The sequence below is a fragment of the Athene noctua genome, chromosome 6 (assembly GCF_965140245.1).
Source record: "Athene noctua chromosome 6, bAthNoc1.hap1.1, whole genome shotgun sequence".
Classification (NCBI taxonomy): Eukaryota; Metazoa; Chordata; class Aves; order Strigiformes; family Strigidae; genus Athene; species Athene noctua.
In genome coordinates this window covers 14,923,752-14,946,740 of record NC_134042.1, presented here as the reverse complement: position 1 = coordinate 14,946,740, position 22,989 = coordinate 14,923,752, and the positions used below count along the sequence as shown (strand labels likewise).

The following is a 22,989-nucleotide window of genomic DNA, read 5'->3' as shown; positions in this document are numbered from 1 at the left end:
TTGAGACTTTGGTAGAGAAATTTCATTATTCTTCAGTGTCTTTGGGAGCTGCCGGCAGGACAACTACAGGTAAGTGATGTTTAAAAAAAGGGAACTGATGTGGGCAGTGATTTTCATATGGGCAAAACGGGACAGTCACTTGGGAGTGTAGCCCTAAGCTGTCCCAAAGGGTTGTCACTATGACTTGGAAATCACTAGAAGCGTCCCCTGTGGGTGGGCAGGAGAGGCTTCATCCGAAGCAAGGTCTTTGGGAAATAATGGTGAGGGTGCAGATAGCTCTGTGGCCATCCCTGTCTCTGGTGTAAAATGAGCATGGAGATAAAAAGTCTGACACAGAATTTCTGGAGACCTGTAAGCCGGCTGCAGGAGGTAGAGCTCAGAGGGGTTGCAGCAGTGGCTGCTGCAGTATCTGTATCATTTGCCTGGTTTCCCACTGTTTCTGCAGGATCTTGACACTGGTTTCATTTCTCAAGCACTAACTGTCCACACCTGCATAGATAATTTTTGCTGCATCTGAAGGAAAAGGAAAATGTGGTGAGAATAGGCAGCTCTGAAACCAGGCTGTGGGAAGATTCTGACACAGCTACAGTTAGTGTTGCTGGGTGATGTAAAGCAAAAGGAAGGAATGTGGAAGTCCTGTCAAAATTAAGCCATTTTTGTTTCCAGTCACTTACAGATCAGCCTGAAAAGTCATCCTTTTTATAGCAGTCTTACCAAGCACCTGTATGGCTTCTCCACTATCAACTGCGTTGTGCTGAAGGCACACCTGAGGATCCAAATTGGGCGGGTTTTCTTTCCCCAATAAGTCATCCTTCAGCTAGAGCTGTAAGATATGGTAAAGTGCTCTCGTAGCAGCCCTGTGGCAGCTGCTCAGCTGCTTCTCTGTCCCAAGGAACTGGAGAAAGCTGGTCTGGAAGAATCAGCGGGATAACTGGTGCAGGATGCCATTCAGCAGTGCATTCTCCAGCCATCTTCACAGACACTCAGCTGGGCTTTGGCATTATGGACCTGTTGAAGTTGGAGAGGTCTAGCTTGCATCTATACCCACACTGTATATGTTTTAATTAAGCTTGAATCTACTTACATATCTTTCTAGCAAAAGATCTACGTTTCCTTCCTTCAGCTGCAGTACTTGACAGTTTTGTTGTTTTCCTTCTCCCCACTCCAAAAGTGACACCCTTCAGTGAATCTCAACAGTTTACAACAAAGCTGGAATTCGTTGCATTAAAGCATATCTAATGTCCTCGTGTAGTTTTAGGGGGGTGTGTGACTCTTCTGTGCATGTGCTCAGTGCCAGTCATAGCTCTGCAGGATGCCTGTCCTAGTTAAAGCATAGGACTCTGAAAAATCACTTGAGAGCTGATATTACAGATAGTATATTGCTATATGAAACATTCTGCTGATGAAAAAAGTCATCATTTCTAATGTCTTCAGTTACCTGTGGATTTTTGACTGATTTGTATTTAACACATTGAATACTGTAACTGAGTTAAAGGACAACCTGATTCTGCCCTTTAGAAAGCAGCAATTCATTGCTAATTACGTGTAAGCGTATGTGGTTTGGCTTGGAAAGTGTAAGAAATTCAGGAGCGAAGCTGTACTTGCCATTTGTTTCTTTATTCTGGCATGGATTCTGAAGACCAGGATCAGCAGAAGTCCCTCTCCAAGCTGGAACAGCAAGTAGAGCAGTGGGAAGAAGTGCAGGGGGCTGATGATTTCTGGGGCGAAGGTGAGTTTGAGGATAGTTGAGCAAAGCTGTGTGTTCTGGCAGCCGGTTTCCATGCACATTGTCTGCCTGCATCTGAAGGAGGAAAAGTTAAACAGATTGCATATTTAATCCACTTTTAAGCAATTTAAAAAGAAGCCTGCCTACCTTGCAGTTGCAATGCTTTGTGCAGTTGCCTGTGCTAAAAGCTGCGTTACTGGGAGCAATACTGGCATCCCTAGGTTTTGCCTCGTGCTCCCGTTGCAGTGTGCAGACAGATCACGTGATAAATGTGGACTTCGTGCTTGGAGGTGTTTGGAGGCCTTGTGCCCCACTCTGGGTGCTGCAGCAACCTGCAGGGAAGGAATCTGCTTCCAAGGTAAAAAGAGGAGTCCAAGGTGCAAAGGTAAAAAAATAGTGAGGAATAGTGGATGTTCTACCTGGATTAGATAGGATGAGAAAGGGAAAGAGTGGGTTTTATATGCAAGGTTTCCATCCTAAATTCCTGGGGTTTCAGCTGAATGCACTGACTGGTTTGGGATAATTATCAGCTGAGGAGCAGTTGTGTCTCTTGGGGTTTGGTCTCTGTTGGTCTTCCCTAGTTCTTTGGTGCTATTCATTCTCCCCCAACTTTGTTACTGAGAGCAGAGGCTGGTAACGTGTGCTTAGCAGGTCACTCATGACCTCAAGGCAAACCCATCCATCTGCTTGTTCAGTGAACCTGCATAACGGACTTTCACCCCTTCTGTGGTGATCAGACACCTGTGTCAAAAACTGCTCCAGGTGCCCCTCCCCTCTTGATTTTGCTGAGCAGAGGTTGGAGTCACTTCTCTCCCAACTTGAGGTGTGGGAGTATTGATGTGGGACCAGCTTGCAGTGTGTCTGCTTGTACTCCTAGGGCTTGCTTTGGAGATGGCAATCAGTGTTTATTCTAAAAGTACATCCATGTTGAAACCCATGTTTTCACCATTGCTCCATAGACCAGAGCTGTCATACCTCTCTATTCTTCTGGTGATTGAGAGTGAGGGGATGGGGGAGTGAAGGAACACCATGGGAGGGAACATAGCCCAGCAGGCATCCAATAAAAGGCATCAAGGCAAAAGATTCCAGGAGGGATGGTGAGAAGACGACCATGATACTACTTGCCACATAGGCCACAGACAGAACAGTTATTGCAGCAGATGACACTAGAATCACAACCATTCCTGCCTAAAATAAAAGCGGTCAAGACATGGACAACAGAGAAATCCCCAGCAAAATCTGCCTCAGCTGTTGGGAGCAGCTGTGTCCAGTTCCCTGTCCATCACATATGTAAGTATATAATGAGGGTGCACAAGTGCCTTTTGTGGACATAAATGTTACAATTAATCAACAAGAGACCATCCTGAGGTAATTACCTTGGGCCTTAAGTAGCCAAGTATCTTTCTGGTGCTTGCTCCACCAGCCACTTGTTTCTCATCCATTGCTATGTCCCAGGTCCCTTTGTGGCTCTAGTCCACCCAAAGCAGGTGGGGAGGAAACCACTTTACTCACAGGTAGAGCCTGCCTACACCTACAGCAGGTGTAGGTGCTGGTGGCTGTTTCAGATCGTCTCATTGGTGTCTGGGGATTTGGCAGATGAAGGAGCTGGGGAATTTTGGGAGAAAGAATACAGCCTCCTGCCTGTCTCTCCACTTTGGAGTCAATTTGGATGGAGTTCCCCAGATGTTTTTTAAAAGCAAGTTTCTGCCCCCTTCCTCTTTTGTAGAGAAGATAAATGGGAAGGTGGTGTTATCAGAAAGGAATATCAAGGGTCAGCTGAGCCAGTGTAGGTCATCTTACCATGCTAGGCTTTGAAAGCTTCTTTTGAAACAGTCCAGTCATCACTGCCCTGTGCTGGGTAAAGGAACCTCCGAAGAGCTCTGGTCCTCCTGCGTCTGCTCTAGCATGGGTTCCCGTACTTCTTAAAGGTTAGTGATTCCTATTGTCATTTTACTGGGTCTGTTACTGAGTCTTGGCACCCATTTCTTGCTGTGTTTGGTTCAGATTTCTCTGAGATGAAGCCTTAGTGAAATAAACTATGAAAAACAGGTTTACAAAGTTGTTAGCAGCTCTCTGGGTACTGCTAGTGGAGCTCTTGAGTTAGACAATGGTGTGTAGCTGGTTGGCTGGATTTTCCTTTTGCTCTTTAAATGCCTGATGTACAAAGGAGGCAGGGAGATGATTCCAGGCATAATCGAGTGCTTAGTGATCTAGTGGTTTCTGCTGGATAGATCTCTCCCTGACATAAGCAGCAACTTTGTGATGTGACTTTTGCCCTGTGCTAGACCTCTGAGAGCAGTGGAGTGAGTTAGTTGTTTGTTTGTTTGTTTTTTTTTAAATCTGGGGTCTGCTTTGGTTACAGCAGTAGTCAGGGCAGTGCCCTTGAGGTTCATTAGTGCTGCCTGTAGCAAAAGAAAACAAAACCGAAGCCAACAAAGGAGAGCAAGGTAGGAAATTGCCTACAAAATGTTGTTTGTCTGGAGAAGGTGGAGGACTTCTCTTTGGGCAAATTTTGTAATGATTAAAGTGGATGTCTTGAGTTCTACTCTCAACCCTTTCATTGATTTGTGGCATGCCTTAAAGAAGTTAGAATTTCTGTGCCTCTATTTTTGGAAACTTGCTTGAGGCCCTTGGGCAACCAGCACAGGATACTTCTTACTTGATGATACTTGATGATAAAGCCAGTGTAATGTGGTTTCTTCTCATTCAAGATGATACTGACAACACAGGGGATTAGCATTAGTACCAGGGAGGTGACTGTTCCTTTGTAAGGTACCTTACCCTCCAAATCTCCCTCCTGTAATTCTCCTGAGTGAAGGTACAGAAGCAGAGGCGTTAGCCCAGACTGTTGAGCATGTGGTCATTACAATGCTGAGATGAAGAAAGAACCCCTCAGTGGTAAGACACCTTTTCTTACTAACCTGGACGCATGTAAAGCATGTACATGTTTTAATGTAAGACTTACATCACTCTTTCGCAACCTATCACTGACATTTCCCCAACATCACTGTCAGGTTGTAGAAGGATGTGATGTGTCTAGAGAAGGGAGAAGATGACTCAAGTTCTATATAAACTCAGAAAGGACCCTTGTAATGGGTACAGCTCACATTTCAGAAATTCGCAAGCCACAGACAAAGTAATACTTCATATTTTCACTCTGGATCTTGTTTAATCACTAGGGTTTGTTGGAGAGTGGTGTTCTGCTAATAGTTCAATGTTTCTCACTGATGCAGCCTCTTCAGAGCAGTATGCCATATGCTTCAGAGAAAAGTACAAACTCCCATTTTATTGTAAAACAGGGACAAATTTGCTCATTGAGCAATAAGGGTGCTTTAAAAATATTCTAGAATTAGTATTCCAGTCTCGGTCCAGCTTGTTGGGGATTGCTAATGTTTATTAAACTAGTTTCTGAACCAGTCATATGACTAGATTGGCCTGTGCAATGAACCCAGCTTTCCTTACCTGAGGTTCATGTCCCCTCTCAGTGCCAAACTAAAGACGTTGGAGAGGTTTCCTCTTGGGCAGCAGCTGCGGGTGAGGGCGGCCAGGGATTCTGTAGCACCCAACTGGAAGAGCTTGCCCAGTATGAATGCTGTTAAGGGCATGATGCCGTACTGAGCTGTTACGGCAATTGCCATGCCTTTGTGTTTCCTGAGGTGAGTTGTGATCTTGGCTATCTGCATTGTACACCCCAGAAATACCATGATCAATAAGACCACAATAAGGATCACATTCAGGGCTTTGTCCATGGCCTGCTGGCTGAATGCAAACAGTGGTGCCACACAGGTCAAGGAGGTGCTCTGCATGCCACCTGGGCTCTCAAAAGCTCCCTTGATCTTGTTCACCATGCTGAAGGGTTTAGAGGTCCCTTCTTTTGTAAGTTGTTGGGAAGGTGAAGAAGGGATTGATTCAGAAGTCCAAATAACATCCAGTTAAAGCAAGCAAAACATGAGCTCTCTTTCAGGCCACCACTCTTGTTCAGCAGCTGTTGAACAGAAATCCATGTTTGGAGCAATCAATCGGCTGTAAACCCCACTTACTTCAGTAATACCTTGTACAGTTTGTGTAGCTTCTGCTCTGGTCCCCCACCTCTTCCAGCATTTGCTCTCACTGTGAGAATGGGGGCATAGCTGGTGAGAGCGAGAGGGAGACTCGTTCCAGACTAGTAAAGGCTGGCACTTCATACAAAGGAAAATGAACCACAACTCTTCTCCAAAAGATACTGCCAAGGCCAATGCTTAAAAGCAAGATGCATCCAGGGTACTTTATTTTTAATGAAGGTTATAAAATACTTCTGCTTCTGGCCATAAATCAATCTCTCAATAGGAGGGCTAGGAATAAACTTTGTCAGTGGACAAGTAATTTCTCTAGTGAACTCTTAGTGGCCTTCACATCTCTTTTCCTGATGTGTTAAGTCTGATACTGTCTAGAAATATTTTGATTGCATACAGGAATGAATTCTCCAAGCCTTTCCAACATCCAAAATATTATTCCCTCCTTAGCACTGAGGGGAGGTTCTGCATGGCAGGAGCCTCAACCGGCCTCTGTAGTGCAAAGCTGTGCTTGCTGCGGCACAGCAGTGTTGCTTTCAGGACCTGAGGAGCTCTGCACCATGATCCAGCTAGGGTTGCAGGCATCGCCCAAGCTCTGCAAGCGAAGCCAAATATGCAGCTTTTACCCACCCCAGCCTGCTACCTGCCTTGTGCTTTCAGTACAAGGATGCACGGCACGATGTACGCTTGGTGCTCTGGTGTGCAGGGAAACAGGAGCAGGGCAGCTGGTGCTTGAGCAGGAACAGGGGCCAGAGAGGTGGCTGATGAAGATTGTTCCTCCAGCTGCTGCAGAGGTGACCTCCCTGCCCCTGGCTGTACAGGGGACATGCTTCCCTGGGTCTGCCATGCTGGGGAATTGCATGTTGCCTGCCTCGTCCCCTGGTGCCACGCTCCCTGGTCCCTCTGCAGGTTTTGCCTTCAATTAAAGCATTTATTGCCTTCAAGTTGACCTGAGCCAACCCCTAGGTCTGGTGTGGGTCTCTGGAAACATACAGAGCTGAACACATTAAACTAGAGCAAAATGAATGCCATTACCCTACATGCCTGTGGATATGGCTGTAGGAGGCTTTGGTGAGATTACCTGCTGCTCCACCCCTTCCCGAGTGATAGCGCTCTTCAGTCCTTCTGCTTCAAGAAAATCTTTTGCCCTTGGCAATATCTTGTCCTTTGCTCGCAGAATATAAAGCCTGGGTCTAAGAGAGCCTTGTAGATAGGGAAGCTCTTATATGATAGTTGTGTTACAAGACTGGGGAAGGGATTTTAACAGTGAGGTTTGCTGCAATATGGCTGAGCTCTAATCCCTTTGCTGAAGGGCATTACAACACTGCAGTAATGTGTCCATCACTCCTATTCATCTGGGAGCTCAGCAGGCTCAGCCTCTCCAGCTCCATTGCTCTGGAAACACTGCTGGCGCCAGGCAGGAATGTCAGAGCTGTTCTCCCTGTTCCTCCCCACTTAATCTCGCTTTGATGAGGAACTTTGTTCTCCAAGCTGGCAGCCAGGCTGGAAAAGCACCAACAACGGCTCTGGAGCCCAGCATGGACATCCCTTATCAAGTGGGGAGGAGCGGTGCCTGTAGAACCCTGGACAGCCGTGCCAGCAGCTCCTGGTGGCTCTGCATGTCCATGTCTCTGGCTTCTCCTCCACCCTTGTGAGCACCACACCACCGTGCCTGGAGACAAGGGCCCTTCCTGTAAATCACAGATGGTGTTTTGAGGCCTCTGTGTCACTGTGGTGGCAGAGAGTACTGCCTTGCCTCATTGCTGGCTAAGCAAGTGGGAGGAGGTGGCCTGCAGTACTGCACACATTTTATTTTTCCTTGGGTATCTGCAAGATTTCCAGGCACAAGTAAGAGCTGCCCAAGTAGCACATGGGCAAGATTCATGGGAATTAGAAGAAAAGGTAGGAGCAAAGCCCACAGAAATTCCTTCTTTCTATCCCTCCCTTCAGGTTTTTTCCTGCAGATCCCCAGCCTTCCTAAAGAAATGCTTGTTTTCACTGTGTTTGCCTTCTAGCTGTGTGCTGAACTTTGTCAGAAGATGTGAGAAAGGTCAAATCAAACAATTAAATGGTTATAAACATCACTGCCTCAGCAGTGCCTAGACCCCACCCCAAGCTTAGTGCAGCTCAGGGTTTTAAAATGATGATGTTGTAATGCACTTACCCTTTGTCTTTGCAGGGCTGTAGAAGAATGTTTCAACTACCCCAGTAATTAAAAAAATGCCTGCTAGTTGTTTGCTCTTCAAGCGTTCCTGCTGGTTCCCAGTAGTTCATGCAGGAAACACCACAGGAGCCAAGGGCGAGACTAGTCGAGAGAAACAGAATAAATTAGGATCATTATTTTGACCCTGATTCATGCTGGGACATCCAGTTGTTTTACACGGGTACTGGAGCTGGGAGCTTGCATTCAGACGTATCCAAAGAGCCGCCTCGCAGCTCTAAAGCTGCTTCTCCCCGCCGTGGGACCTGGGAGGTGGGACTGCCGAGGAGCATGGCCGGAGTAAGGAGCAGGGTCCCGTGACGGGAGGCACTGTGGCCCAGGTGGTGCATGGGCATGCTGCTGGTAGCCCACGATGCTGACCTCATGGCTGCATCACCTACCTTGGTTCAGAGGAGGCTTTGGCCTTGCCTGTCTGGCAAGAGAGCCTCTAGCTTCATCCCTAGGCAAGGTGTGCCTTTTCCTTCCTTTGACCACTTCCTGGGCTCAGTTCTTAAAATTTCTAGATGTTCTTTTAATAGTTTCTTTTTTATTTTTTTCCTCACAGCTCAAATATGCTCAAGCAGCTTGCTCCCTGCACAAAGGACTTTGCCTCTGTCTGTGCCCTTGTGCTGCGCAAAACTAAGGAGCTTCGTGGAAGGTCCCACACAGCTCATGCCACTTGAGGGCAGTGGTTGCATGCCCAGAACCTCGTTGCTTTCTGAGGATAAAAGACCTCATAAAACAACAAAGTCTCACCGTAGGTGCCATCGCTTAGATCTTTTTTATTAAGTCAGATACTCCCAAATTCAGAGATACAGTCTAATACAACAGGCATCACAGGATGCTTAACAATCCTGAGGCGTTAAAGGAGATGTTTAAAAAAAAAAAAAAATGTAAACAAGATTGCAGACTTCCTGTTGGAGCTCAAAATGAGCTGTGTTGTAGACTCTTTTTTTTAAATACACCAAAGGAGTCAGTGCTTAATGCTTTCATAATGCATCTTCATAAATTCACCTGACAAATATGAAATGGTTCACATGCCCCTTTCAATGGTGGGGAGCTGAGGTCCAGTTTTCTGGTTTGCAGCTGGGACTGCCATTTCTTCTGTGTTTTTACACAATTTAGCGTAACTTGAGTTTAGCCCAGTGGTTGCCCAAAGGCCGTACCTCAGCAACGTGCCCGACAGGAGTGGTGGTGACTTGATTTGTGCCAGATTTCACACTGTTTCACTGTTGGCCCCCAATCCAAAACATGACCTTGGCATCTGGTGTTTGTATTTTGTTCAGGTAAGGTTTTCTCACTGGCTCATAAATTTGCTAACTTCTGTGTGATTTTGAGGCAATTTGCCCACCACAGCCCTGCCCAGATGGTGGGTGCTGTGCTGGAATATCTATCAGAGGTTCGAAGAGGGAAGGCTTCTGCTGGGACAATCATGACTTGTCACAATATGTTCCAGCTGTGGCTCTCCATGCCACAGTTTTGGTCCTATCTATGTTTTTTCACTTCTGTCATCACCAGAGGATTCAGCCCACTTAAATGGGATGCCCTCCAATTAAAATCTAGGTTTGGTCTGCCCTGTCATGGGAACAGTTGTGTGTTTGGGGTGGTGGTTAGCTCTGCTTGTGTCTGAGCCCCCTGAGACATAGTCAGAAACGAGAACAAATTGAATGGGCTTGTCTTGAGATGCAGACCCCTCACCACCTGGTGTGGAGCAGTCTGGCACAAGCTGCCATGTCCCATTGGCCAGGGCAGCTGTAGCCTGATGCCGTGGTGATGGCCACACTCCCCTCTCCTGACCTCCATGCTGGGTGCCATCGTGTTTCCATGCCAGCCCCATGTTGGGGATGGCTACCCAGCGTGTCACAGGGAAGGGGCACATCTAGAGTGGGACAGGGTGAGGCGGGGCTGGAGAGGCTCCCCCAGGTCTGAACAGTCCTGCTGTCTCCCTGCAGCAAGGCTGAAAGCCCTGCCATACCAGCCGCATGCCCTGGAGGCCCCCTGCAGCCGCCGGGGATGTGCCAGAGATGGACGGTGGTGTGATCCATGGTTCACTGTCCAGCTGTGTCTGCTGTGGCATCCTAGTGTGGATGGGGGCCCCATCCTGGCAGCCCATGGCAGGGTGTCTAAGGCCGTGCACCCCTGCCTTCCTGGTGGCAGTCATGCCCTGTCCCCCACCGCCAGGCATTCAATGGCTCCCTGCCCCCACAGTGCTACTCTCTTAGAGGTCCTGAGTGCAGACAGGAGACAAAGTTGTTTATATTTATTCAAATCCCATTTAGCATCCATCAGGCTTAAAAATCCCATGACTACACTCTTATATAATTTTGTTTGATAGGAAAATAATTAATTTTGCAATTAAGCTGTGCCCGGAACAAATGATGTAAGAGCACTCCCGTATGGGCTAAATTAGTGCCTGCTGAGACACAGCGCCAGCATCTGTCTGGTTTAGTGACACTTATTTTCAACAGCCAGAGGAAGGGATAGTGTACCCTCCTCTGACTTCACTGATGACTTCGTCTCAGACAGAGAGGACTTGGCAGTGTCATCTGGAGCACAGTTTGGTCAGTCAGCAGTGAAAATCAAGCTTGCTCTGATGCCTCTTCTCTATGTTAGGGAGGTGGTTTTAAATTTGAGCTTGCTGGCCAGGTGAGCATTGCTTATGCCTCAAGTGGTGTGGGGAGCTCTGGAGAAAGGAAAGCTGTTCCCGAGTGAGGCACTTCGGCCATTGAGACCACCATTTCAGTAGGCAGCCTCTTCCTCCTCACTTCTACAACAAGGTTTTCCACCAGCACTGTGAAGTGCCAAAGGGGGTCGTCCCCTGTCCTTTTGGTGGTGTTACTACCCTAAGTGATTTTGTTACTCCAGAGAGAGAGCTCCACTTCTGGAAAGGGGTGATCTTACAATTAGCAAACATGGGCTGCCATGAATTTCTGACTACTGCTTGGTTTTCTCTAAGAAGCCCATAGCAGCCAGCGCAACGTGGTGGTACATGGGAGAGACTCTATTTTCCCTCGGTGGGGAGCAGTCTGCAGGTCTGGGGTAGAAACCCCTCTGCTGATGGGAGAGAGGTACTTGCATGTGTTGAGGGGAGCACTGGGGGCACTCCACATTCCCTGATGCAGAGGGTGGTTCTGGCTTTGCCATCTGTGCCCACAGAAGGGTGTCAGCAAGGTACTGGAGCAGGTTCACCTCAAGGGTGGATGTTTTTGGTGGGCAGCTCCACAGAAGGAAGTCTGTTCATGTCCATGATGCTTATTTCTCCCTGTGGGAAAAGAGATTTATTGTCTATTGTAGTCACTTGTTAACTACGTAATTAGTGGGTCTAGTTAATCTTAACTGTTTCATTTCCTCAGGGACCAGATGTCAAAGACAGCTTCATAAAAAAATGGACAGCTGAAGTTTCCTTGAAACTTGGGTAAAATGCTGTTGTCAGGCCAGTAGGACCTTCCTTAAGCCTGTATCCAATCTGTATAGCCTTGACTATTGCTCCTAGCTTTATGGGAGAAATGAGCCTTGTCTGCAGTTCCTCTGATCTTTGCAGAAGAGTGATAACTTTGGAAAATGCTGTTTTCTCTGAGTCAGGTGAGAATCTTCTTTGGCAAGAGCTTGGGAGGGCTGATCTGGGTGGCAGAAGGTTCCCTAGTCTCTTGTCCAGCTTCCATCTGTAGATGCCATACACCTGTGAAGGGCAATTACACCTTGAGCTGAGGTGAGTGTGCTTAATTTGTATCAAAGCTTATATTTGAAATAATTTCATTGGGTAGATTGTGCTCAAGTTCTACCTCCATAGCTTTAAACAGCTCCATCAGTGACATGAAGTAGCTCTTCTTCCTACATGATGAATATGAAAATTTAATAAAGTGGGAATTAAGAAATAAGGTGATCAGTAATGGTCAAGGATTTCTGAAAGAGGCTAAGACCCTTATGCAAACCCCAGGGGTGAACCAGGAGGTCTGTGAAAAGGCAGACTCACCTAGTCTTTCCCCTCCTGTTTGCTCCCCAAGTTCCCATCTGAAGGGCAGCCAAATTGCCTTTTATAAGGAGGGGAAATTGTCAGGTCAAGGAGAAGGTATGGAAACTATCACTGGGGTTTAGAAATGAGTCCCCATGTGGCTGTGTGGGAGACTTCTAAAAAGCATGTAAGTGCCAGGCTACGTAATGGGGATTAACTCCAAGCAAGGTGCTCCAGTGGGTGCAGAGCAGCAGTGCTGCAGAGCCACTCAGCTTGGTGCCTGCATGTGAGGGCTCAGTGGGACAGCCAGGGGTTTCCTTGCATCACCAGAGAAGAGCATCCCACTCTCCCACAATGCCTTGGCAGATGTTGGTGAGATGTCAGCAAAGCCTAGACTCTGGAGACCACCCCTCAGCTGCTGAAACAATGCTTCAGCCAGCAACCAAGCAGCTTGAGCTACCTGGAAACTTTAATCCTCACCTGCAAATTCATTTGGGTAAATTATCTTTTGATATGCTGGCCCCCATATCCTCTTGTCTCTCAACTCTGTTGTGTTCTCCTCAGCCACTGTTCTTCCCAGCATGAGAAGGAAAAAATCTCTCTTTTGGAAAACAAAAAGAAAATATAATTTAAGGAACACAGTCCAAAACAGAGCTATATTTAAGTACATATCTGATTTTGTAGAACTACACTGACACTTCAGAATTACAGGGCTATTTAGGAGGGAAATGGTGCTGTCACTCTGGAGACCATGGCTTTGCCTGGTTCTTGTCTGCTCCTTCAGCATCCTTGCATCACTGACTGCTGTGCCTGGAAATGGCCTTGTCTCTCTTCTCTCTTCCTCTTGTGGTTACTCACAGACTTTGCAGAAAATCTGTAGATGGTGCGTATTAGGAGATCAGACTTCTCTCTCTCCCATAGGTGTCTTAGGAGCTTTGAGAAGAGGACATGTTAGCCTACTTAACAGTGAAGATCTGTCTCCCTGAAGGCAGAAATGGCTGCAGCAACCACATTGCACTTGTTCATGAGGCTCAGGACCAAGCAAGGCATTGAGTGGATGCCTGGGGTTGGTCTGGGCCTTGCTCCCTGCTTTATCACAATCTCTTGTGTGGGGAGAGCAGTGGGGAAAGCTCCTGAAGATATCCAAGCTTAGTGAGAGATGAGCGTCGCACATTTTAGCTACAGAAGGGTTTTCTTTTAAGCCTGATTCAATTCTCAGCAGTCACAGAAAGGCCAGTGTGAAGGCCTGGCTCTCACAGCACCCCAGGGCACTCCGAGTGTGCCGTCCCAAGGAAGCACCCTGAGCAGGCATGAGGAGCAGCAGTGCTTCACAGGCAGCACTGCAGCTGAGCTGGGGCACCTGAAACCACGTTCCAAGGGATGCCTGAAGCCTGTCAGTCCTGGATGATTGGCCCAGCTCTTGCACGATCTGTAATCAATCAGTGAGGTAATCCTAAATAAATATCTGGGTGTAGAGCAGTGCTTGGATATGGTCACCTCTTTGGTTACAGCACAAGCTCTGTGAGTGCTCAGTGACGTGGTTATGCCACTGCTTTTTAGTTTGGATCTGGGGGGAGTTTTGCTCTTTCCCCCACACCCTTGTTTTGTTTCCTTTTTCTCCAACTTCAGTGTTAGGTTAATGGTTGGACTGGCTGATCTTCAAGGTCTTTTCCAACCTAGACGATTCTGTAAATTCTGTGAAACTTGCACCTTTTGTGGTGGGACCCTGCTTCAGCCTGAAGAGGCAGGACATGCAGAGGGTTATGGTGCTTATTTGCAGGAGAAGAGAGCTGGATTTATTTCCTTGCTTACCCCTGCTGTAGGACATAGGTAAGCAAATTTTTGCCTCTCTCCCACCTCTGCATTTCACTTCCTGGTGGTGTGGTGAGGATGAAGACCCTGGAGGATGGGTGACATGGTACTGGGCTCCACCTTACCTTGATGCAACGCTGGGAAGGCTGGGAGCTTGGATGGGCTCTAGGTGCGTCCTTTGGTCCGAGGAGGGCTCAGGGTCCCCGGCACCCTGGGAGATGGTGTGCACCATCCCACAGAAGTCCTTTTGCCTCCTGCCTGAACTGAGCCATTGGCCTTTCTGTGTGTTGCAGATGGGTCACAAAAAGGTCAAGAGGGCTGTTGAAAAACCTTTGCTTATTTATGTACTTCACCATCTGCCTTCACCTTTTGCAGTCCCTTAGGCCCACGTGTGCTGAGCTCTGCCTAGTGCAGCACCTCCAGGTGCTGGATCCCAGCCTGGGCACCGAATATATTTTTCATCCTCCTGGATGTTTTGCCGGGTTCCTGGGCTGGTGGAAACCTCGTGACTTTGAGTTCCACCAGTGCATTAGGCACCGTTGTCTTTTGGTTACTGGCATTCCTGTGGTTAGCCCCCATGCTCAGCCTTGTCTAAGCACCTGGGCAACAGCAAGCCAAACCCAGAAGCGCAATGCTTTTGTCTTGCTTTAAGTAGAGTAGGACACAATTATTAGTGACGTGTTTTTATTTCCATTTGTTTATTCTGACAGCAACCAAAGGAAGCCATTATCATCACAAGAAGATTTTTCAGCAAGTGTTATGGTAAATAAAGCTAATAAGATCAGTGCAAAAGAGGGTATCATGTTCTCTTAAGGGCAACAATTGATAATCAGGCTGTTACAATCCAAATCCTTTCAAGAGGCACAATAGTGATTCTGCACTCTGATCAGCCTTTAATCTTGGAGGATCACTGAGCTCTTTACAGACTGATACATTTACCGCAATCTGCCCTGTAACAGAGCTATCCCTGTAAAGACATTACAGTTCTTTCAGCGCCTTTGGAGGTGAAGAAATGAAGTTGGATGGCACCCACCTACCCTTTTTGGGCAATATGTTTCTGTATGGATCAGTCTAAAGATGGAAGGTCAGGTCTGAGTTTGACCCTAGATAATGTTTCCCAACCTCCCCTGCTCCATGAACAGCAGCAACCCGGAGCACACAACATGGTCTTGGAAACAGTGCGCTCCTCTGGTCTCCTTAGCCTGGGGCAGCAGCCGCAGTTTTAACGTTTCTGCAGCCCTTGGCTGAAAGCAAGATTGTTCTTGGAGGCAAAATGTCAGTTGAAGACCTGCTCTTCATGCTGGCAAACAAAGTACTTAAGCAACACAGTGTTTGTTAAAACAGCAAAATATCTTCTAAAAGTGTTTTTGCGCAACACTGGAGAAAATGGTAAGAGACACGTACACTGCGGGGTGTTCATTCTTGAGATCTCCAGTATTTCCTATTCTCCTCATTTTAGCGTAAATCTTTTGATCTTTGCTGTTTGCCCCAAAGCTGTGGGCATTAGGTGAGCTTCTCAACTTTATTTTATAATAAAAATGTAGAAGTTTGTAGCCCTCAGGGATTTGGAGAAAAGTTTGAAAATGCAATCATAAAGTTCAAGAAACCAGGGTGCAATTAGGAAAAGCTCAAACATTTATAATTTTCTTTAAAAACCAGAACAAAAACCCTTGTGATTTTTAAGCCGTGATTCTCTGGAGCCTGATGCATAATTTTTGAGTATGTGGGGTTGGCAGTGCTGGAAAGGATGCTTTTCTCTGCCCAGATCATGTTTTTCTAGTGGGAATTTTATTTACCAGCTACTTTAACTGTTTCTGCCTCTCTTTCTTGGTTGGACTCTCCTGAGGCTGAGGAGCCCTCTCCATCTCTGGGGGCTTGGAAGGGCAGCCGGAGGCAATGGTGGCAGCTGGGATCGCCCCAGCAGCAGATGCCAGGCTGCCTTGTTGTGGGTGTGTCTGGCTGTGGGCTTCAGCCCTGCCAGGCAGCAAGATCTCTCAGAGGTCTTGAAGCCCACTGTTCTGGTGAGGAAGGATCTGGGGACCTCCCTAGGGCAGCAGCACCTCTTGTCCCCCACTGAGTGGTGCACGGCTGCTCCTCTGCGAACCGACAACTTTGCTTGGAGGATTATCTCTAGTCTGGAAAACTTGCCGGAGGGATGTGAACTCCCCTGAAGGCTCAGGATGGGAAGGGGCTCTTTCTTTCAGCTGCTTGTTTGCATGACGTGGTGGTTTCTGTGAGCAGGCCCCCCATCATGACCCTGCTCTTGGTGGGGCACGGAAAGGCATGGTCCCTTCCCAAAAATCCCACAGTGACAAGGCTGGTCTCTTCCCTCTGCTTCTCCCGCCCCGGGCAGTCCTCCCTCAGGCACTGCTCTTTTATATTTTTAGAAAGCATAGTTTATGTTTTTCAGTGGTAGCTTTGCACGTCAGCAGCAACTGCACAATGAGCTCTCAGGGGCCTGTTTATTTTGCAAGCAAGGGTCGTACCCTGCAACAGTGTTTTCTGCCATATTGTCCTGAGCACCCTGGGCTCTAGCTGCTTCAAAATGGCAGCCCATTGTTCAGTGTCTTAAGCCCTGCTTGAAACCAGGTCCCCTGGCACCCATTTTAATAGCTTCTCTCTGTGATCTGTTTATCTCCCCAGTGCTTTCAGGGTGAGTGGGGAAGGGCTCATTCCTTTTTTAGGGACCTATGCAGCAACATGCTGCAAGCAGCCCCTTTCTCTGCCTCCCTCCTAACTTTTTGGGGTAGTCCTAGTTTAATCCAGCGTGAGCCCCATGAAGAACTGGAGGGTTTGGGGGCTGGCCATGCTTGCTATGTCAGGCTTTTTGTTGCAGGGGCATGGCACAGCACTGCCTTTGCAGACTGATGACTGCAATAAGGAAATTATGTTTCCACCTGCTCAGTCAAAGACAGTTTTGAATTATAAAAAAATATATATATCAGCCCTCTGGATAGAGAAGGGTAGTGATGAGCAGGGCTTTGTTCTGCAGCTTTAGGATGACTGTGGAGACCAGGGGAGCCATTTACCACCTTTTGTCAGAAAAGATGGCAGGATCAATAGAAATGTTCAGAGGCTAATGCCTAGATGGACAAACCCAGGATCTCCTCCCTTGCTGGCCAGGGTCTTCTCCCTCACTGGCTTTGCTCATGGACTCTGACAACTCTCCTTAGAAATGACCATGTTCCACCTACCCCTGACTCCACTCCACACACCCATATCAACATTGTGTACTCATATTTTCCCACAAAAATAGTTTATTATAAGAAGCTTGTTTCTCCACCCTCCTCTTGTAAGCACCTGTGAGTTGTGTGGCCACTGTGGAACACCCTTGGCTAACCCGTACCATCTCCAACTAAGCTTTCAGGGCTCTGAATGTTTTCACATTGTCGTGGTTTAACCTAGCTGGGCTGAGCGCCCTTCCAAATCATCAGGCTGACACCACTCATGATGATTTATGTTCCCTGAGAAATGCAATTGTAACTATTTCCATTAAGAAAGACCTCAAAACCATAAATGGCTCCAAAGTTGTGAAGAATGCCCCAGTCTGGGACTGCAGTGCCTCTGGCTCCCTAAAAATTGCCATTATATTTTCCTGAATTTGGCTGTATCCGATGCTTCAGCTAAAATAGTGTTTTTACTTCTAGCACGTACACATGTGCAAGGCACACCATTTTCTTACCCTAACGTGGTGCCCACACCTTCAGACTCTACCAGGACTCCTTTCTCCCACTAAGGCTTCTCCCCAGGTAAAGTTTGTCCTGTTCCTTCCTGTATTTGCTCATGCACTTTCAAAATAAGCTCTCCAGAGCCCAGGATATTATTGGTGTTTATTCTGGGCTTGTTCATGGTTTTGCTAGCAAAGAGGGCACAATTCTTGGATGGTTCATGGGACAATGAACTTTATTTCAGATGCAGGCAAACCCTAGCTTGCACTTAGCATGTGCAAGCTGCTGTGCAGCGCTGCATTCACCTATGGCGGTATATAAAGGGTAATGATAATGTTGCCCAGAAGGCTAACACATCAAAGGCCAAGGAGCAGTTAAAATGTATTACGAGCTGTTGGCAGTGATTGTGGGGGGTATTCGTGTGTTGCTGGTTTGGACGGCCCGAGTAAATGAAAACCCTCTGGATTAATTGGTACACCAAAGAGATTTGGAGGAAAATGGAGGCTGACGGAAAATGACAAACAAGGAAAAATATAGATATCTGGGTGTGCTGACCTGTGGTGGGGCATTGCTGATTAACTTGTGGCTCCCTACTGTGCCCTCAGAAGCTGAGGAGAGCTAGGGGTGCCCTGCCAGCAGCTTGCCTGGGGCTCTGGTGGGATTGGGCTGAGCCCCACGGGCAGCATCTGCAGCGCTGCTACCAGCACAGCCGAGCGGGTAGTTAGAGGTGAGACTTACCAGGTGTCTTGTGACACCTGGACACCATGGGACAAGAGTTTAATTATTTTTAATGATGTGGGGATTGGGGGAGGGAGAGGAGGCCCTGTGGTGCCTGGTGTCACAGAACAACTGGAGCTGGGAACTTCAAGATCAATTTGCAGAGACCACTGGCTGAATCGGATGATGACCAACATGGGGAATATTGGATGATATGGTCCTATCTTTTACTATGATACCCACATTCCAGCTACTATTACATGTTTTATTACTAATGCTTCAGTTGTGCACAAATAGCATCTCACCTAAGTATTACAGTGACAGCCATACCAACACCAATCATACCAGCTTATTCACATGCTAACTGACTGGCTGGAGCAGGACCGCCAGTGCTCAGCACAGCATGGCTGCACCGGGTAAGTTGTGCCCTTGCAGACCACCTGACTGGTGATTGAGGCAGGGTACACATGCTGATGACAGCTGGCAACTGGTACTGACCTGGGGGTCTTTCACCCATCCACACTGGGGCTGCAAGGGCAGAGGCTCCTTGTCTTTCTGATCAGCAACTGGGTTCACCAGTGGGTTTCAAATAGAATTTCCCCAAAGACACCCTGCCACAACTTGTGCTTGAATGAGTGATCTCTCATCTGGATATCACATGGGTCATCTGCCAGGTAGTTCCTCAGTCCTCTTGCCATGATCTTACCTAGTCATTGCTGACTCTGATAGGTCACACTTTTCTACTGTTAGTCTTAACTAGACACCTCACAGTTTGGATGGTTTCCCATTCTGTTACACCAATTCCCCTGCAGCTCAACAGTTTGCTTCATTCCTGTACCCAATATATGGACTCTATGTTTCACATATTTGTCTCTTGCAGACTTGAGGAATCCTTGTCATAGGAAGAAAAGCACAGAAGGTGCTCCTGGTCACATGATGATTTAGAAGCTTTTTCTCCTTGCATTATCCATTCAGTGAATGGAAGAGGGGAATGAAGAGGCTGCTCGAACTGGCAGGTTCTCCCAACCACATGTCCTTCTTCTGGCAGCTGTGTGAGTGTGATGGGGATGGAAAGTAAAAACATGGGGTGGGGAAAAATTCCAGAGGGGCCTTTCTCTGTCCTTTGCCTGGATATACTTAGGAGAAAATTATATGAGTACACTGGTTGGCAGAAAGACAGAGAAGGAAAGTGTGATATTGTATGCATCGGTACTTGCACAGGTAGGATCGCTCATCTCCCTGAAAGCTTGACTCCTGCTGACCCAAGTCTGATAGGCTCCCATCTTGTCTCCCAGATCATTGTCGCAGATGATTCAAAGCATGGCTCAGCTCTGCATCCTCCATCACTACCCATCCCACTGTCCTGCTGGCAATATCTCCTTTATTCCATGGGTGTCACAGGAAAACCTTGTTTTCTGCTTGTACCAGGGAGCACTGTAGCAGAGTGGGAGCAGCAGCAATCTTCTACACTTTTTTCATACAGTGGGGGCATAAGAATGAGCATCACCAATTTGTTCATGTTCATGAAAAATTTCTTGCTTTTCCCATAAATCTGAGACATATATAAAGAATCGGTTTTCAGTCTTAAAGCTAAAGACAAGCATCAATTTAAAAATCTATTTATAAAGTGAATTGCATTGTAATTTATAATATTAAACTGAAGTTTTTAAAGTGCTCTCACCCTTGGAAAAAAGAGACCATTTCAGTTTTGGTAACTAATGATGAACTGTTTTCTATAAAGGTGACTGAGCATAGCACAAAGAGTCCTAAATTTATTTATTAGCTTATTAAACATAATTAATTGAATCTGGTTGCTAATATTAGCTATGCCTCTGTAAGTGAAAAGCACTTTTGGTTAGCTAGACAGTTTCTTATCAAAGAACAAAACCACAACATTGAAACATATGCAGCTTACTGAATAATCATGTTATTTGTTAGACAAGCAGAAGAATCATCACTGAAGTGCTCTCAAAGTGCCAAATTGGGTAATATACATAATTAGGCCCCATTTGATTAGATATGTGCCCATGGTAACAGCCACACTCATGATCTACGTATTAGTACAGCCTTGAAATAATCTTCAAGGGGGATGATGGCAACAGAACAATCGTCTGAAGCTTCACCGAGGAGACTTTTGGAACATAGCCTACATGCTGATTTCCTCTGTTCCTGTGGTTATTATTTATTTTATCTTACTATCTTTTATTTTTGAAACAATGCATGCCTTGGTTCTCAAAGGTGATATACTGCTTCCATGAAATGTCACTACACTTTTATCCCTAAAAGGAAGATCTCCTAATCATCTGCATCGCATTTTAAAGCCTAAAACCTTCCTATATTTAGGGACGCATCCCAGCAATTGGCAAGGCTGCTGCAAGCTGTTCCTAGGAGGTGGGAACAATCATCATCTGGAAGCTAGCCCATCTCAGATCCAGTCTCCTCTCGCAGCCTAGGACAGCCCGGTGATGGATAAGGCCTTCTGGATGTTCTCTTAGGCTTTTGCAGGAGCCTTGTGAAGAGACTGCAAAGTCTCAGCAAGAAGACTGATCTTGCATCAGATCCAAGCTCCTGAGAGAGCCTACAAGCACTGAGCTACTGCCAACCCACAGGGAATGAATCTGAAGTGTACTGTTTGGGTAACAGTGGAACCCAAGAGAGTTTGTTTAGCTGTAGATGCAATATGAATTGTTCCTGCAGTTTATTTTTACATGCTTAGAGGGTGAATGAGTTTGGAAGAGTTGGAGAGAATCGGAGAATTAGCAGAATGAATTATTATTAGGGGTTATTTATACAAAATGAGGGAAATACATCTCCTGGTGCAACACTGTATGTCCAGGGCTGATGAGAGTTGCTCCTTTTGCAGTAATGCCTACTGGGAAATATTTAAAAGAAGCTTTTTCCCCCAATAAGGAAGAGAGCAAGATATGGAAATGTTCCCCCAGATGAAGGCACCAGGGAAAGACTGGTCTGCAGCAGTAAAACCTAGGCAATGGATGCTGAGGGTCTGGTAGGAGGGGAGTGTGGGGCCCCACTCCTGGTCAGTCCAGGCCACAGGGCTAAGGTGTACATGGCTAGTCTGGTCTTGTCAACTGTCCCACCAGTACGAGAGAGCCATAGCATACCCACAGATGAACACCTCACCCTGTAGAAACAAGATAGGACCTGTTGTCAGGGGATCCTGTTTAGAGAGATATGATGGAGAGGAAATCAACACTGAAAGACTGTGGAAAATAAATGAACAATGATGATTTTGGATGTTTTTTAGCTTTGGGGAAGAAGAGGGCTATCCCAAGCATATGGGAAACACAGAGCACCTAAAAAGCGTTGATGATGGGGAGCACAAGGGAAGACTTTATTCCCTGCTTTGGCTGTTACCTGGCACAGAGGAGGGGAATGCTTTCTCCGAGGGGCCAGTGACACAGATAGCCACATTGGCAGCCTTCAGCTGGAGGGCAAGAACACCGTTGTGTCCCCATAAAGTCGTTGAACTGTTACTAGATGCAGTGTTAGGATTACACCTATTGAGGCAAAAATAGACCTGTGGATCCACCTTGGGCATGTAGTGCATGATTAGGAGCGTATCACCTTTTTCCATATTAGCGTGCTCTTAGCAATGCTCAGGACACAGGATCCATAAATCTCAGCAGTATAAATTAAGATCACCGGTCAAATTACACTAAAGTTGTGAGATTTCCACAGCCTTCCCTCTTCTCTTTCAATAAGTGCTGGTTTTAGCACTACTCTCCGAAGTGGGGGATTATTCAAATCAGTTCCTCACTGTTCACATTGGCACAAAACTATGAAGTCTGAAATGGGTCAGACCAAACCCTGTGTCTGCCCTGGCTGAGAGCATGAGGGCTCTAAAGGAAATTGGGTTGTATTTGAACCCTGCGGTGATGGTAGTGATGGCTGTGCCAGCCCTAAACACCCTGTTTTTAGGGTACCTTGAGGACAGTAACTGCTTGTGTTTGACAGTGCACTTGTACTGGGTATGCCAAGGCACTTGGGACCTCCTGCAGACTGAAAGGAGTCCCGCAGTGATGGGGACGAGGCCTGGCAGCTCTATGGGTGGTGAAACCAGTCTGGAGAGAGGCCTGGGGGTGCCACTGAAAGGCACAGTGGCTGTAGTCTGTGTGCAAGTGAGACTGCTCACGCACACTTGTGTGTACAGCAATATTGGTCCCTCCTGTGATAAATGGCTCTAAGTAGAGCTATGTGAAATTTGGATTTCTCCTTCTGTTTTCCAGAACAGAACAAACTGGGGCAAAAAATAGGAAAAAATTGTTTCCTGGAATTAAAACAGTCATGTTCAGAAATGTCTCCGTGTTCTGTTTTGACAGTTTTTGGATCAAAGTGAAGCATTTTGACGTTTCTGAGGTAGGAATGTTTTGTTTCAATTTGTTGAACTGACATGAAACATTTAGTTTCAAGTCTGCTTAACATTAAAGTAGGCAGCGCCTTTCCTTGGGTTTGGGTCCCATTCTCTCCTCTGGGCTGTGCTCCCTGGGAGCTCTGCCCAGCTCCCATAAAGCTTGGGCAAGGTCCACGTTGTTCTCAATAAAGGCAGCTCAGCCACAAGCCCCACACACAGGAAAGAAGAGAGGCCTTTTCGGGAAAGTTCGTTTTGATGCAGGACTTGACTAAAATGAAAAATGTTGAGGGCAGTTGAAGCAAAATGCTCTGTTCCGGTTCACCTCCAACAAAACATCATTTCTTGTCAGCAGCATCCCTGTCTTCCCACAGGCACTTTTTGTGTTGCAGAAGCTGTTTTCTGGTCAAAAAAGAAGGAGATCTCCCAGTGAGTGCCTGCATAGATGCTGACATGATCTACACCAATAAGGTCCCCGAGGTCTGCAGACTGG

General features: G+C 46.8%; 1 protein-coding gene across 1 annotated transcript; it reads right to left on the bottom strand.

Annotated features, from left to right (window-relative positions):
• Positions 1 to 475: 475 nt before the first annotated feature.
• On the bottom strand, positions 476 to 5,532 carry SLC10A1 (solute carrier family 10 member 1). The gene is given in 7 exon segments (XM_074909166.1): positions 476 to 513; positions 1,602 to 1,801; positions 1,955 to 2,058; positions 2,702 to 2,914; positions 4,386 to 4,569; positions 4,571 to 4,597; positions 5,189 to 5,532. Coding segments are annotated over 7 exon segments (1,110 nt in total).
• Positions 5,533 to 22,989: the final 17,457 nt, after the last annotated feature.